Source organism: Lithobates pipiens, unplaced genomic scaffold (assembly GCF_037356315.1).
Source record: "Lithobates pipiens isolate NorthernLeopardFrog02 unplaced genomic scaffold, aLitPip1_a1.2 Scaffold_8, whole genome shotgun sequence".
In the NCBI taxonomy this organism is placed as follows: Eukaryota; Metazoa; Chordata; class Amphibia; order Anura; family Ranidae; genus Lithobates; species Lithobates pipiens.
The window spans coordinates 15,353,228-15,369,637 of NW_027507903.1; the positions used below are offsets into that span (position 1 = coordinate 15,353,228).

Genomic DNA, 16,410 nt, shown 5'->3' on the forward strand with positions numbered 1-16,410 from the left:
GATTCCCTTCGGTACTACCTGCTAGGTAGGCACTTTGACCTGGTGACTGATCACGCTCCTTTAAAGTGGATGGCTCAAAACAAGGAGACCAATAGAAGGGTAAATAGGTGGTTCCTGGCCCTACAGGAATTTAACTTTACAGTTAAGCATCGCCCTGGTGTTAAAATGGGGAATGTGGATGCTTTCTCTCGGATACATGCGTGTCTGGCTGCTTGTGTTACAACCCCAAGGTTGAAACAAGAGGGGGGGGGGTATGTGGCAGCACGCAGGTAAAATCACCTGGTTGTATTCAGGATGGGAAATATGTGTGTCCTAGATTCAGGCTTTATGCAGACTTTTACAATTAGAGGGGAAGAGTTAATGAGCCCAGCTGTAGTAAGTGGGCTCATTAAGACCTCTACAAAAAACCCCAGCATGCATAGGGAGATGCTCCATCCTGGAACCAGTTTTGTGTGTATAGACTGGGGAGTCTGAGATCTGTTCTGTGCGGTGAGTTAACGCCTGTGTGGCAAACCCCTACAATAGAGATAGGGACTGGGGCAGCACAAGGCTGCACCCAGTTGTTAGACAGGGAGTCTACGTGTGTAGTTAGAGGTCAAGCTGACCAGGATTTATTTTCTTGTTTTATTTTGTTTGGCTGTTATATGTATCACTGCATGTAGCCTAAATAAACCGGACCTTTTGTTTTTTGCACCTACACCGCTGTCTGCTGTGCCTGACTTTGTGTTGTGAACCCATCCAGGGGGTCACACACACCCGCTACCGAGCGAACCCCCTCACAGTTTATAGAGGAAAAAATAAAAACCACAGAGGTGATCAAATACCACCAAAAGAAACCTCTATTTGTGGGAAAAAGAGGACGTCAATTTTGTTTAGGAGCCACATTGCACGACCGCGCAATTGTCAGAGCCTAATCGCAAAAAAGTGCTTTGGTCTTTGGCCAGCCAAATGGTCCGGGTGGTTAAGTGGTTAAATTAAGACTACAGGGATAGTCCCCTATGCAACTGTAAATTAGTCTCTGGAGGTTGATCAATGGTTTTATTATTGGCCAGCTCAGATCTATAATACCTAAGCATTACAGTGCAGTGTTCCCAGTGCTTATCCAATGCTGACTCCCTATCCGCCAGTATCTGCTGCAGCTACAAACCCAGCCAAGTGCTGCAGGCACTGCTGTGGGTGATTTTGACAAATGGAGTGCAAACGCAATACTGAAAGCACATTTCGGCACACATTTTTGGTCCCCATGTTGAGGGAGCTTTGGGAGACTCAAAGAACACAAACCAGGTGCTTCCTTTTGATGAATGAAATGTTCGTGGCCCTAAAACCTTGATATAGAAATGTCTTCATCACAGCAGGAATCACCACTGTACTGCACAAGAGCCAACACTTCATTTGCATTTGGTGCTCAGCCACTAGTACTTACCATGGAGCTTTTTGAATACAAACAAGCACGAAATAGCAAAGAAATTTATAGTGACAATAAATGCCAGGACTAGGGATGGGCAGAAGGGCACGGTGCCCTGGGCACGGTGGTGCCATGAGAGGCTGGGGGGGTGGGAGGTCCTGTGAAGTGTTGCTGCTACTACAATCTGATAGAAGTGTTGACAGCAGCTTTACTACCACTGTCAGCATGGAGAAGTGACAAAGCCCAATCTGGAGAGAGCTGGGAGGAGGTTCAGGCTGTGCTCTCTCTCCCCTCCAGGTTCTTCCTCCTGTCACTGCCATGCTCCTGGATCAGGGCTGTCACATCAGCTACTGCGATCCCTACTGTGAGTCTCTGAGGCCGCGATCCCATACCCCCACACCTCCCCCTGCTGGCTGCCCGTCATAAGTTTTAAAAGCAGCTTCCCCCAGGCTCCTCCTGAACTGTGAGGTGTCAAGAAAAGGAGGAGCCTGGGAGGAAGAACATCCCACGGACATCTACAGCATTGTATGTGAGGGAGGAGACCATAAACTGGGTACACAACTGGATGGGGGGGGGGGGTCAGAGTAGCATATATTCCTGCTGGAGATGACAGCATTTGTGCTAGTGGGGTGGGGGGGGGGGGGAGTGGATTAGTGATAGGAGGAGGGGTTTTGGGGGATATGTGGTAGGAAATTGAAATTTGTGCTAGTAGAGGGGGATTGGTGAAGAGGAATTTTGGGGGGGGGGGGGGGGGTAAGATTTGCTCTAGAAGGAAAAATTGTGGGGGGGGGATTTGTACTGTGGGGAGATTGGGGGGGGGGCAGAGCTAGGAGGGGAGGGAGGATTTTTTTCTTAGGACTTGTGCTGGTAGGGATTATGAGGGAGGGGGAGATATGTGCTAGGAGGGGAGATTGGGGGGAAATTGTGCTGGAAGAGGGGGATTCTGGGGTTGGTGAGGGGTGAGATTTTTCTAGTAAGGAAAATTTCTGTGGGGGGTGGGATTTGTGCTGGTGGTGATTTGGGAGGGGGTGCTAGGAAGGGTAATTTAGGGGGATTTAGGAGGGGTGATTTGTGTTAGGAAGGGTGATGGGAGGGGGGGGGGGATTTATGCCAGTAGGAATGACAACTATGCTCATACATCTTGGGGGTGGCACTGGATCCTGTAGTACCCAATGTGAAAAGGCCAAGGTGTGCCCCACCAGCTGTGAATCCCTTCAGCGCCATAGCATAGCATTCTTGTTCTGTGTGCCCACGGCGGCCACCTCTCCTGCTTACCCCTCAGCCTGCCCCCTGGTGCCAATGATTTTAAAATGATACGTTTGGAGCAGACAGACCACCTTAAATCTATGCTAGTACAGGGAGAGAATGCAAACTCCATAAAACAGATCACCTGAATTTGATCTGGCCTCGATGCCTTTGTAAAAAGGGGTAAATGGCCACTTTTCTGTTCAGTTCTATAATACTACTAATTTAGGAAGAGAAAAAAAAAATGTTTTGAGATGTCCTCCTGTTGGGTCACCACCTCAGGATTATTTAGTCCTAAAATCAGGCCAGCTATTCTCAACCAGGGCTCCTCTCCAGATGTTGTCAGGGGTTCATTGAGCTTTGGCTAATTGCCCCTTTCCATTTAAAGCGGGGTTCCACCGCCGTTTTTTTTTTTTTAGGGTTAATTGCAAGAAGTACGTTTTCTAATTTTTTTACTTACTTTTTTTTTTCTAATGCTCCTGCTGCCATTTTTGGTATTCTAAAGACTTTATAAAAAACGTCTCCTGACGTTTTCCATTTTGCCTCTGGGCATCTGTAAAGCCCACAGGCATTGTCTTCCGGGACACTGTGCTGCTAATGTCCCAGCATGCACCGCCAGTATAATCTCCGATCTCGCGCATGCGCCGATTAAACCACTCGAGCGCTGACAACAACTCAGGTTGCCATCACAACGGGCGGCGTCTTAGGAAGTCCTGCCACGTTGTGATGGCAACTATTCCTTCCTCGCGTGAGAACTCGAGCCTGGGCGCCACACAGACTCCTGGGAAATTGAAAAAACTATCCCAGGAGACAGTGCGGCCAACAGGAAGCGCAGACCTGCCGCTGAAGTCCCACCTATATCCGCAGCCGCACCGCCCCTTTCCGGAATCTCCAGGACCAGGAAATTTAAAAAACGAAAAAGACACAAGATGACAGCAGCAAGGTAAGGGGGATATCCAGCAATTACATAACAAGACAATCCTATAGGCATAGGAGTAGTAATTCGGGTGGAGCTCCGCTTTAATGATCTTTAACTCGTTTTGAGGCCAACACCACTTGGCAGAGCTGGCTGCATTACTAACGAGCATTCTGACCACCCAATTCCACCTCCTCCATCCATGGGACCCTGGCATATCTCTATAAGTAATGATAATATGTGAGACTCAACACCACTTCTCTAAGCCCTTGTACACACGGTCGGACATTCTGACAACCAAATATGTTGGATTTTGTCCGACAGATTTTGTCCGAAACTGTTGCATACACACCTTTCGGACAAAGTTGTCGGAAAATCCGATTGTACATAACGTGATGACGTTTTTTCGTTATGACAGGACTACGTTCAGGCTAGTAGCCAATAGCTTTGGTCTAGGAATTTGATCTGAGCATGCGTGGCACTTTGTCCGTCAGAGTAGGCTACACATGATCGTAGTATGTCCGATTTTACGGACAAGTTGGAAAACTTGGTCCGTCAGATACTCCGACGGAATCAGTCCGATGCAGACCACACACAGTCGGATTATCCGACAACACGGTCCGATAGGACACATTCCGTCGGAATCTCCGACCGTGTGTACAAGGGCTAATGTGACTGAAGATATGTGCACACTCAGAGGTGTAGGCTAGACCCGATATGCATTATTATGTGACCTCCACTGTAGAAGGGGGCATTCTTCCCACTCACCACCAATATAAGGGGTGTTTTTTTCCCCAATGACTTTTAGTAGGGGTTCCTGAAGACCTGAACATGATTTCAAGGGTTCCTCTGGGGTAAAAAGGTTGAGAAAGGTTGGATTAGTCTATTATATTTCAATGTTTTTTTTTTTTTAAAGCAAAGCTCACCTTGGAACCCAAAGCAAATCCTTAACGGCCAGCACCCGTACCGCCTGCAAAAGTATCTTCTCCTCCTCTGTAGGGGGAGCTTTTGTTCCCCAGCTTTCGCTAGGAATCCTGGGCCTTTGTTCCCGTGACAGTTCAGGTTCTTCGCTGTCTGTGGAGAAAAGCGTGCTGTTGTAACTCACTGGTGTACTGGGCAGACTGGAGGAGGACTTAGCTGTTCCTTGAGGTACAGAGGAAGATGATGACAGAGAACAATAGTCGGTCAGGGAATCTTGGTGGCTTAAGAGCTGCACTCCTCGATCTTGGCTGTAGATGATGTTAACTTCGGATTGGCATTGCCTGTCACAGTTTGTTTCCGGCAAGGTGACTGGTGCCAGTTCTGAAGTAGCCTTTAAAGCAAACATGTCCCTTAAGGGGCTACAGTCACCACAGAAATATCGAGCACAGAGTTGGTAGTCAGCAGCATGATACATAACTAAAGTGTTGGTTTTATCATCTAAGCACCAAACTGTGTCTTCTCCGTTGCAGTCTGTGCTGGTTGCCATTGAGATAACGAAAGATGGTGCGGTATAAGGTTCCAGCCTTTTGGTCAGTTTCAGAGATGTGAGTTCCACTATGAGGATGCCAGGCCCATTGCTGTACCACACCTCAGAGCCTCCATTAGAGATCTCCATTGACAGCACAGGGTATGGATTTTGTCTTGGATCTTCATCACCAATCTTGAATAAAGTGCGGTTGGCAGTGCGTGAACAGATATAGGAGCAATCAGCGATTGGGATACCGCTGGATACTGGGAACACCGAGACCAAGCTGTCCGCAAGACCAGCAAACACTAAACAGGAGGTCTGCGTGTAGAAATAAACACAATAAACAATCAGCATCATGTTGAAGTACATAGAGAGGTAGACTAATTTGGGTTAAAGCGGAGGTCCACCCTAAAGTGGACCTTCCGCTCTTTGGAATCCCCCCCCCCCCCCTCCGGCGCCACAATTGGCACCTTTCAGGGGGGAGGGGGTGCAGGTACCTGTACAGCACAGGTATCTGCACCCACTTCCGGCGTAGATTCTGCAGAAGGTACGCCCCTTTCCGCAGAATCTACGCCCCTTTTCGAAAGTCCCCCGCTGCCTGCTGGGAAACACACGGATCCCAGAGACAGCGGGGACCATCCTCATTGCGCAGCGCGACTCGCGCATACGCAATAGGGAACCGGGAAATGAAGCCGAAAAGCTCCACTTCCTGATTCCCATACCCAAGATGGCGGCGGCAGCACCAGAGAGACGATCGAGAGATCGGCTTCGGGTGCCAACATCTGGGCGGGTAAGCTGGGCGGGTAAGTGTCACTATTTTAAAAGTCAGCAGCTGCAGTATTTGTAGCTGCTGGCTTTAAAAAAAAAAAAAAAACGGCGGAACTCCCGGCGGACTCCCGCTTTAAAGCAGAACTTTAATGCCCTGTACACACTGTCGAACATTTCAACGACAAAATCCGGATTTTGACCCAAACTTGTGTTGCATACACGTGGTCGCACAAAATTGCCGGAAAATCCGATCGTTCAGAACGCGGTGGCGTAGAACACGTACGACGGGACTATAAAGAGGGCAGTAGCCAATAGCTTTTGTCTCGTAATTTATTCTGAGCATGCGTGGCACTTTGTGCGTTGGGAACGGTCTACACACAATCGTAATTCAAACGTTTGGATTTTGTTGTCGGAAAATTTTAGATCCTGCTCTCAAACTTTGTGTGTCGGAAATTCAGACGGAAAAAGTCCGATGGAGCTCACACACGATCGGATTTTCCGACAACAAGATCCGATCGCACATTTGCCGTCGGAAAGTCCGACCGTGTGTACAGGGCATAAGAGTATAATTAGCTAATCTTTTCACTGCTCCAACTGACCACACATGTTACAATATGACTTAATTTTCCTAAGATGTACCACCAACTATGTAGAATGCAGGTATACCTACACAATCCATTCAATACAGTGGGGAAAATAATGATTTGATCCCCTGCAGATTTTTTAAGTTTGCCCACCTAAAAAGAAATGAAGGGTCTATAATTTTGATCATAGCTGTATTTTAAATGAGAGAGACAGAATATCAACCAAAAATCCAGAAAAAACACATGAAATAAATGTTATAAACTGAGTTGCAGTTCAGTGAGTAAAATAAGTATTTGATCCCCAACCAACCAACAATAATTCTGGCTCCCATAGACTGGCAACAGTAGGTGCTCATGTGGTACACAGATTAGTCCTGTCAATATAAGGAGCTCCTAACGACAACTTGTTAAGTGTATAAAAGACACCTGTCCACAGAATATTTCTTCCATTCAAAGCTCACCATCATGGGCAAGACCAAAGAGCTGTCAAAGGACATCAGGGACAAGATTGTAGACCTGCACTGGCTGGAATGGGCTACAAGACCATCAGCAAGAAGCTCGGTTAGAAGGAGACAACTGTTGGAGCGATTATTTGAAATACAGAATAACCATCAATCACCCGCAGTCTGGAGCTCCATGCAAGATTTCGACTCATGGGGTGAGGATGATCATGAGAAAAGTGAGGGATCAACCCAGAACTACACAGGAGAAGCTTATGAGTAATCTCAAGGCAGTTGGAAGCACAGTCACCAAACAAATTATTGGTAACACAATACGCCGCCATGGATTGAAATCCTGCAGCGCCCACAAGGTCCCCTCCAATAAGGAGGCACATGTACAGGCCAGTCTGAAGTTTGCCAATGAACATCTAAACAGCTCAGAGAAAGATTAGGAGAAAGTGCTGTGGTCAGGTGAGACCAAAATTGAGCTCTTTGGCATTATGCTTTGGGGCTGTTTCTCTGCTAATGGTACAGGCTAACTTTGCCGCATTGAGGGACCAATGGACGGGACCACGTATTGTAAATTCTTGGATGAAAACCCTTTTCCCTCAGCCAGAACACTGAAGATGGGTCATGGATGGGTCTTCCAGCATGACAATGACCCAAAACATACCGCCAAGGCAACAAAGGAGTGGCTCAAGAAGAAGCACATTAAGGACATGGAGTGGCCTAGCTAGTCTCCAGACCTTAATCCTATAGAAAATGTATGGAGGGAGCTGAAACTTCGAGTTGCCAAGCGACAGCCAAGAAACCTTAAAGTGATTGTAAAGGTTCTTTTTTTATTTTTTTTAAATAACAAATAGGGATGCACCGAAATTTCGGCCGCCGAAACATATCGGCCGAAAATGGTGTTTTCGGCAAATTGCCGAAAGGAAAATCTTGCCGATAACGGGGCCAAAATAGGGACGGGGCCTGTGCGGGGCTCCGCCCCCTGGTGCCGCCCATTGCACGGGTGTTTTCCTGGCTTGTCCCCAGTCCTCCCTCCTCCGTCCTTCCTCCTCCTTTCCTCCTGCCCGACAGTGCGGTGATCTCCATGTGTCACAGAGCTGTGCATTGAATTGCCTGGGCGGCTGCAGTAACAATGTCCCGCCTCCTGTGACAGACGGTACACTGATCCAATGGCGGGACATTGAATCAGCGTGACGTGATTACAGGAGGCGGGACATTGTTACTGCAGCCGCCCAGGCAATTCAATGCACAGCTCCGTGACACACGGAGATCACCGCTCTGACCCGGGCATGGGTAAGGCTGCATTTAGACACTGGCAAGCTGCATGAGGGGGAAAGAGTGTGCCCAGGGCAAGCATTGCAGGGTTTTGTCCACAGCTAAATCACATGTTTTTTTGTGCCCACAGTGCTGCTGCATCCAAAAGTCATTTGTTTGCCTCTGAAACTATCCACCTCTGGCCACTTGTGTGAATGTAGCCATGCTATATAAACCAGGTCACAGTACAAAAGCTGTACTCCCTTTATTGGCCATATATATAAAAAAAATAATAATCTTGATTTTGACCCAGCTAGGTTTTTATCGCCATGTGATAGAATGGGGAAGGGTTAAGTTATTGCTAGTAGAGGTAACGATATGAGCATTCCCAATAGAAGTCTGTTAGAACGGAACCAGGTAGCTGGCTTGGGGCCAGTTCACACCAGATGCAGTTCCGTGTGCTTTTTTTTTTGCACAAAATGCATGCACAGTGTTTTCCATGTATTCCAATGGCTCTAGTTCACACCATGCAGTCAGTTTCCGCACCGGAAACTGACTGCATGGTGTGAACTAAAGCCATTGGAATACATGGAAAACACTGTGCATGTATTTTTATCAGGCAGGCTGCATCTGAGGGGAACTGGTGAGGCTGCTTTGATCTCCTGTACCATGTCCCCAGTCTCTGATCATCTCCTGTACCATGTCTGCAGTCTCTGACCATCTCCTGTACCATGCCTGCAGTCTCTGACCATCTCCTGTACCATGCCTGCAGTCTCTGACCATCTCCTGTACCATGCCTGCAGTCCCTGACCATCTCCTGTACCATGCCTGCAGTCCCTGCCCATCTCCTGTACCATGCCTGCAGTCCCTGACCATCTCCTGTACCATGCCTGCAGTCTCTGACCATCTCCTGTACCATGCCTGCAGTCCCTGACCATCTCCTGTACCATGCCTGCAGTCTCTGACCATCTCCTGTACCATGCCTGCAGTCCCTGACCATCTCCTGTATCATGCCTGCAGTCCCTGACCATCTCCTGTACCATGCCTGCAGTCCCTGACCATCTCCTGTACCATGTCTGCAGTCTCTGACCATCTCCTGTACCATGCCTGCAGTCCCTGACCATTTCCTGTACCATGCCTGCAGTCTCTGACCATCTCCTGTACCATGCCTGCAGTCTCTGACCATCTCCTGTACCATGCCTGCAGTCTCTGACCATCTGCTGTATGAAAATATTTTTTAAAAACAGTCATTTTCGGTATCGGTGCTGTTTCGGTATCGGTTTTCGGCCTAGTGTATTTTTCATTTTCGGAATCGGTTTCGGCACCAAAAAACCCATTCGGTGCACCCCTAATAACAAACATATACTAACCTCCACTGTGCAGCTCGTTTTGCAAGGAGTGGCCCCGAACATCCACTTTTGGGGTCCCCCCAGTGACTCCTCCCTGTATCAGATAAGCCCCTAGGAGAGGCGCCCTACCGAGAACTCAGGAGCGCGTCCACAGACACGAATGCCGAACTCAGCCCCGCCCCCCGCGTCATTGGATTTGATTGACAGCAGTGGGAGCCAATGGCTGTGCCTATATCAATCTATCCAATCAAGAGGCAGGACCCTGTGGAGAGAGGGACAGCGTGCCCCCGCCGAGGAGATGAAGGGGCTCAGATAAGTAAAACGGGTGGGGGGGGGGCCGTGACTGCCAGGTGTTTATTCACCTTAATGCATAGGATGCATTACATTGAAAAAACACGAAGGTTTACAACCCCTTTAAGGATTTAGAGAAGATCTGTATAGAAGAGTGGACCAAAATCCCTTCCTGAGATGTGTGAAAACCTGGTAACCAACTACAAGAAATGTCTGACCTCTGCTTGCCAACAAGGGTTTATCCATCAAGTCATGTTTTGCCTGGAGGTCAAATACTTATTATACTCACTGAACTGCAACTCAATTTATAACAATTGTATCATGTGTTTTTTTTTCTATAGATTTTTGGTTGATATTCTGTTTTTATAGTTTAAAATACGCCTATGATAAAAATGATAGACCCTTTATTTCTTTGTGTGTGAGCAAACTTACAAAATCTGCAGGGGATCAAATAATTATTCTTTTGCCCACTGTATATATCCCAATAAATAGGCCACTGATTCTAGTTGGTGTTATAGCAAAGATCTTGTATACACAAGATTCAAAATACATTTGAAATGCGTTTGTCATGCATTAATACCGATTTGTATAAAGGAATAAAATATAGGCAGTAAAACATAAAAATGTAATTAGAGAAGTCCCCGTTTGTATACTATTCCCACCCTCAGTACACTGACCTTTGCCACAAACGCAGTCAGGAAGCAGGTTACCATTGCTGGCGTGTCAAGCTCTTTCTGGGGGGCACTCAACGGACACATGCCCTGCAGACTGTAGATAGATATCTTCTGATCCTACGTAGTGGGTTTTAACATAAAAATCAGACACAATTTAATTAGTGCACATTTTTTTTTAAACAATTGTCCTTTTATTTTTTTATTCAATATTCAGCCCAATATTCCTCTCATTTTGGAAAAAATTGAACACTTTCATTTCCCTCTAAGGGCCCTTTCACATAGGCAATCCAATCAGGTCCACCTGTCAGTTTTTTTTAGGCGGACTTGATCAGGTTGTCCATGTTTTCCTATGGACCAGTGGGTGTAAACGGACTTGTTTCCATTTACACCTCCCTCCCTCTGGGTCCAATCAGGCCTGCTAAAAAAATAAATAAAAAAAAGGGAGGACTGCATCCTCTTCCGTTTGGGCAGACCGGATCGGAGGCAGCCGGGTGTAAACAGACAAGCAGAGTCTGTTTACTCCCGACTGCCCCCAGAGCAGAGCAAGCTCTGTCCGTGTCCACTCTGCTTAAAGCGGGAGTAAACCCACAGATGTTTTTTTTTTTTTTTTTTCTACCTGCAAAGGAAAAGGCATAATGAGCTAGTATGCACCGCATACTAGCTCACTATGAAATACTTACCTTAGAACGAGGCCCCGACATCTGGTCCGATCCACGCCGAGGGAGCTGACATGCTCCCTCGGCATTTCTTCCGGGTATCGCGGCTCCGGCGCTGTGAGTGGCCGGAGCCGCGATATCGTCACTCCCGTGCATGCACGCGGGAGATTTCATCCCGGCCGAGTCCGGCCACTGCCGGGCTTTCAGCCGGGAATCCCCTGTGAGCATGCGCCACTGCAGTCAGTGGCGCATACCGAGGGGAATATCTCCTAAACCGTACAGGTTTAGGAGATATTATTTTACCTACAGGTAAGCCTTATTATAGGCTTTCCTGTAGGTAAAAGTAAAAAAAATGAGTATACAACCACTTTAAACTCAGCATGTTGTGTCATTTGTCCCCGCTCTGCACCGATCAGCAGGGGATCTGTGAGCAGATCCCCTGCTGATTGAAATGCAAACTGCCCATGTGAAAGAGTCCTAGAAGTATCCTTGAGTTGAATGCCATACAAACCATAAAATACACAGATAGATAAATATTATATATATATATATATATATATTCACTCACATATGTATATGTGTTTATTCTTTAGCGCTACAATATATATATATATATATATATATATATATATATATATATATATATATATATATATATATATATATATATATTGTAGCGCTAAAGAATAAACACATATACATATGTGAGTGAATATAAAAGAAATCAATCATTCAAAAATAATGGAAATGTGGAGAAGGCCAATGCCTGTGAAGGTCCTAAAAAGGACCAATATGAGTCCTGCCACCACATAGTGGCTAATCAAAGATGGAATACACTGGCACCGTCAGGCAGTGAAGGCATCAAAGGTAGTCATCTTCAACAAAAAAACAGGGGAAGTATATCTACCGTTACCAAAACAGGTGGACTTGAGTGTCAGCGAGGAATCATAAAGGCAAGGATGCTGAGGATTGGCAGATCAACGAGACTCCAAGGAACCAAGGACCACCAAACACGGCTCCAAAGGGTGTTGTATACGGCCACCAAACCAGGCCTCGGATGTTGAGAACACCAGGGCTGGAACTGGGGCATACCCCAGTTGAAGTCCTTTGGGAAAAAACACGTCGGGCTTGGCTTCCTGCTTCTCACATTGCCCCTCATTTTTACTCCGTGATCACATTTTTTATTCCTATTTATGTATGCTGGTTTTTAGAAATAGAAAACTCACTTTTTTGACCTACACCATATGGAAGCATTTTTTCTTTGCATAAACTCCAGGACAAGAGTTCCTTTGTTGTCCAGTTCAACCTTCTGTGCCTAAGTTCCAGCCCTGGTGTTCTCAACATCTGAGGTCCGGTTTGGTGGCTGTCTACAATACCCTTTGGAGCCGTGTTTGGTGGTCCTTGGTTCATTGGAGTCTCGTTGATCTGCCGATCCTCGGCATCCTTGCCTTTATGACTTGTTTTTGCTGACATTCGAGTCCCCTCGTTCTGGTAAGAGTAGATATACTTCCCCTGTTTTTTGGTTGAAGATGCACTACCATTGATGCCCTCACTACCGGACGGTGCCAGTGCATTCCATCTTTGATTAGCCACTATTTGGCGGCGGACTCATATTGGTCCTTTTTAGGACCTTCACAGGCATTGGACTTCTCCACATTTCCATTATTTTTGTATGATTGATTTCTGGAACACTCATATACTGCATGTATGTGTGTGTGTTTATTCTTTAGCGCTACAATTTATACCATACACGTCCTAATATATACACACACACACATACAGTGGGGGAAAATAATTATTTGATCCCCCGCAGATTTTGTACGTTTTCCCACTTACAAAGTAATTAAGGGTCTATAATTGTTATCATAGGTGTATTTTAAAATGATAGAGAAAGCATATCGACCAAAAATCCAGAAAAAACACGATACAAATGTTAAAATTTAGTTGCACATCAGAGAGTAAAATAAGTATTTGATCCTCAAGCAAAATATGACTTAGTACTTAGTGGACAAACCCTTGTTGGCAAGAACAGAGGTAAGACATTTCTTGTAGTTGGTTACCAGGTTTGCACACATCTAAGCAGGGATATTGGTCCACTCTTCTTTACAGATCTTCTCAAAATACTTAAGGTTTCTTGGCTGTCTCTTGGCAACTCAAAGTTTCAGCTCCCTCTGAAGTCTGGAGACTGGCTAGGCCACTGTATGACCTTAATGTGCTTCTTCATGAGCCACTCCATTGTTGCCTTGGCAGTAAGTTTTGGGTCACTGTCCTACTGGAAGACCCATCTTCAGTGTTCTGAAGGTTCTCATACAAGATTTTACCATACATGGCCCCGTCCATTGGCCCCTCAATGCGGCAAAGTCGGCCTGTACCTTTAGCAGAGAAACAGCCCCAAAGCATCAGGTTTCCACCTCCGTGCTTGACTGTAGGGATGGTGTTCTTAGGGTCATAGTCAGCATTTCTCTTTCTCCAAACCCTTCTCTGAATCATTTAGATGTTCATTGGCAAACTTCAGACGGGCCTGTACACGTGCCTTCTTGAGGAGGGGGACCTTGCAGGCACTGCAGGATTTCAATAATCCATGGCGTGTATATTGTGTTACCGATGGTTTGTTTGGGGACTATGGTCCCAAATGCCTTGAGATCATTCACAAGCTACTTTCTCATGATCATCCTTACCCCATTAAGTGAAATCTTGCATGGAGCTCCAGATGGTTATCAATGGTTATTTTGTATTTCTGCCATTTGCAAATAATCGCGCCAGCAGTTGTCTCCTTCTGACCAACATTGTTGGTCTTGTAGCCCATTCCAGCCTTGTGAAGGTCTATATTCTTGTTCCTGAGGTCCTTTGACAGCTCTTTGGTCTTGCCCATGATGGTGAGGTTTGAATGGAAGAAAAATTCTGTGGACAGGTGTCTTTTATACACATAACGAGTTGTCGTTAGGAGCCCCTTCTTATATTGACAGGACTAATCTGTGTACCACATGAGCACCTACTGTAGCCAGTCTGTGGGAGCCAGAATTATTGTTGGTTGGTTGGGGATCAAATACTTTTACTCACTGTACTGCAATTCCATTTATAACATTTGTAACCTTTTTTTTTTTTTTTTGGATTTTTGATTGATATTCGGTCTCTATTATTTATAATAGACCTATAATAAAAATTACAGACCCTTAATTTCTTTGTAAGTGGGCAAACTTACAAAATCTGCAGGAGATTAAATAATTAATTTTCCCTACGGTATATATCAGGGATCACTAAAGTATTAGAAGGGTGAGAGCGCCACACAGGTTTGTAAAGTCCATAAAGGATTTATTCCACATAAATAAGTTCATTCAAGTCTGAAACGTTTCGTGCGTCAAGCCTCCTCCATCAGGATTTGTGAAAAATAATAGATGGAATGGAAAAAGACGACAGCTGTCCAGTTAGGCGCACATACAACCTGTAGATATCTACATGTTGGCTTTCTGTGTGGAATAAAGCCCAAACTAGTGTGGTGCTCTCAGCCTTCTAGAACACGACGTCAATATATATTGTGATGTGACAGCTAATATCTGTTACCCCTGGGATTCTACATCTTTATAATAAAGTTCACACCTCAGTGGCGATCCACAGCATGTTCTGTACTTTCAGCTGGCTACACATTTTCAGCCCAGGACAGCTCAAGCCTCGTACCTCCACCTGACCTTTGGCCACATCCACAACGGTATAGTTTCTATAGAGAAAAACAGGGTAAGGTTGGTGCTGCTGGGTCTTCTGTATGGTATGTTTGTTACAATGAAAGTGGTTTTAAAGTCTATACATTTCTCACCTTTAATGCATTCTCTGCATTAAGGTAAAAAACGCCCCACTGCATGTCCTACCCTCCGGGTTCAAAACACTTACCTGGTTCCATGTCACCACTTCAGTACCTGCACTTTTCCCTCACTTTCTGCTTTCACAGTAGAAACTGAGGGCAGCGGACCCATAGGAACCTGCTGCTGTCAGGTCAAACACCTGTGTGGAGGGTGCGGGGGTGGCGATGGGCACGGCATACCGGTGCAGTGTGTGTTTCACATGTGCTTCCTTTGCAACCTGTTTGCTACAGGAGACACATGAAGGAGGGAGGAGCCAAAATCGCTGGCAGGGACCGCCTGAAGAGGAGGATGGTGACCTTAATGCCGCATACACAGGACTGAATTGTCCGGCGGACTTAGTCCGCATTACGCCGGACAATTCGATCGTGTGTGGGCTCCAGCGGACTTTTTTCATCGAAAAGTCCGTCTGACTTAGAAAGTAGTTTTGCATCAAAATTTGTCCGCCGGACTTGGCTTTCAGTGGACAATCCGTTCGTCAGTGTGCTAGTCCGGCGGACTAAGAATGACGCATGCTCAGAAGCAAGTACAAGAAGGAAGCTATTGGCTACTGGCTATTGAACTTCCTTTTTCTAGTCCCGTGGCACGTGCTGTACGTCATCGCGTTAGAAATCGCCGGACTTTCGGAGTGTCCGTGTGTGGCCAAGTCCGTTCGGCGGATTGTTTACTGGATTGTTTGCCAGACTAAGTCGGCCGGACAATTCGGTCGTGTGTACGTGGCATTAGTGTGATGTTGCTGCACAGAGCAGGGAAGCATAGCCTCCTTTTTATTTAAAGTGATACTAAAGTCTCATTTTTTTAAATTTAAAAACAACAACCACGTCATACTTATCCTCTTATGTGTAATGGTTTTGCACAGAGCAGCCCAGATCCTCCTTCTCGGGTTCCTCCGCCGGTGCCCCTGGCCCCTTCCTTCTGCCGAGTGCCCTTACAGCAAGAAACTTGCTATGGGGGCACCTGAGCTGAGCCACTGCTCAGTGTGTCCATTCAGACACTGAGCCACAGTTTGGCCCTGACCCCTCTCTCCTCATTGGCTCTCTTGACTTTGACAGTAGCAGGAGCCAATGTCTCAGCCAATGAGGTGGGAGAGTCCGAGACAGCCAAGACTCTCGCGCAACATCACTGGATCAAGAAGGGCTCAGGTAAGTATTAAGGGGGCTACTGCACACTGAAGACTTTATCTTAATGCATAGAATGCATTAAGATTTAAAAAAAACTTCCAATTTTAGAATCACTTTAAAGCCCAAGTCCGTGCAAAAAAAAAAAAAAAAGTTTTCCCATGCAGTGGGGCTGTGCCAGCACTGCATGGGTCAAAAGCGCATTTTGATTTTGTCTAGGGGTGAGGAGAAAGCTTTTACTCACCCGATCCTTCATTCCACTGGAAAACGGTGCTCCCCCACAGTCCAGTAGTGGACTGTTCCTGGTCTATAGAGCCTGCTCTGGGCTTGATGATGTCAGGAACAGTCCACAACTCAAGACTGCAAAAGCACGGGGGTGCCAGAAGGGTCTGGGAGG

At 46.3% G+C, this 16,410-nt stretch overlaps 1 protein-coding gene across 1 annotated transcript in view; it reads right to left on the reverse strand.

The window, feature by feature from the left end:
• Window positions 1-16,410, reverse strand: part of LOC143963333 (leucine-rich repeat serine/threonine-protein kinase 1-like) — a gene marked incomplete in the record, with an annotated part of 364,270 nt that overhangs the window by 31,776 nt on the left and 316,084 nt on the right. The window contains 2 exon segments of the mRNA XM_077472944.1: window positions 10,404-10,502; window positions 14,639-14,756. Of these exon segments, the coding sequence (XP_077329070.1) occupies window positions 10,404-10,502; window positions 14,639-14,756 (217 nt within the window).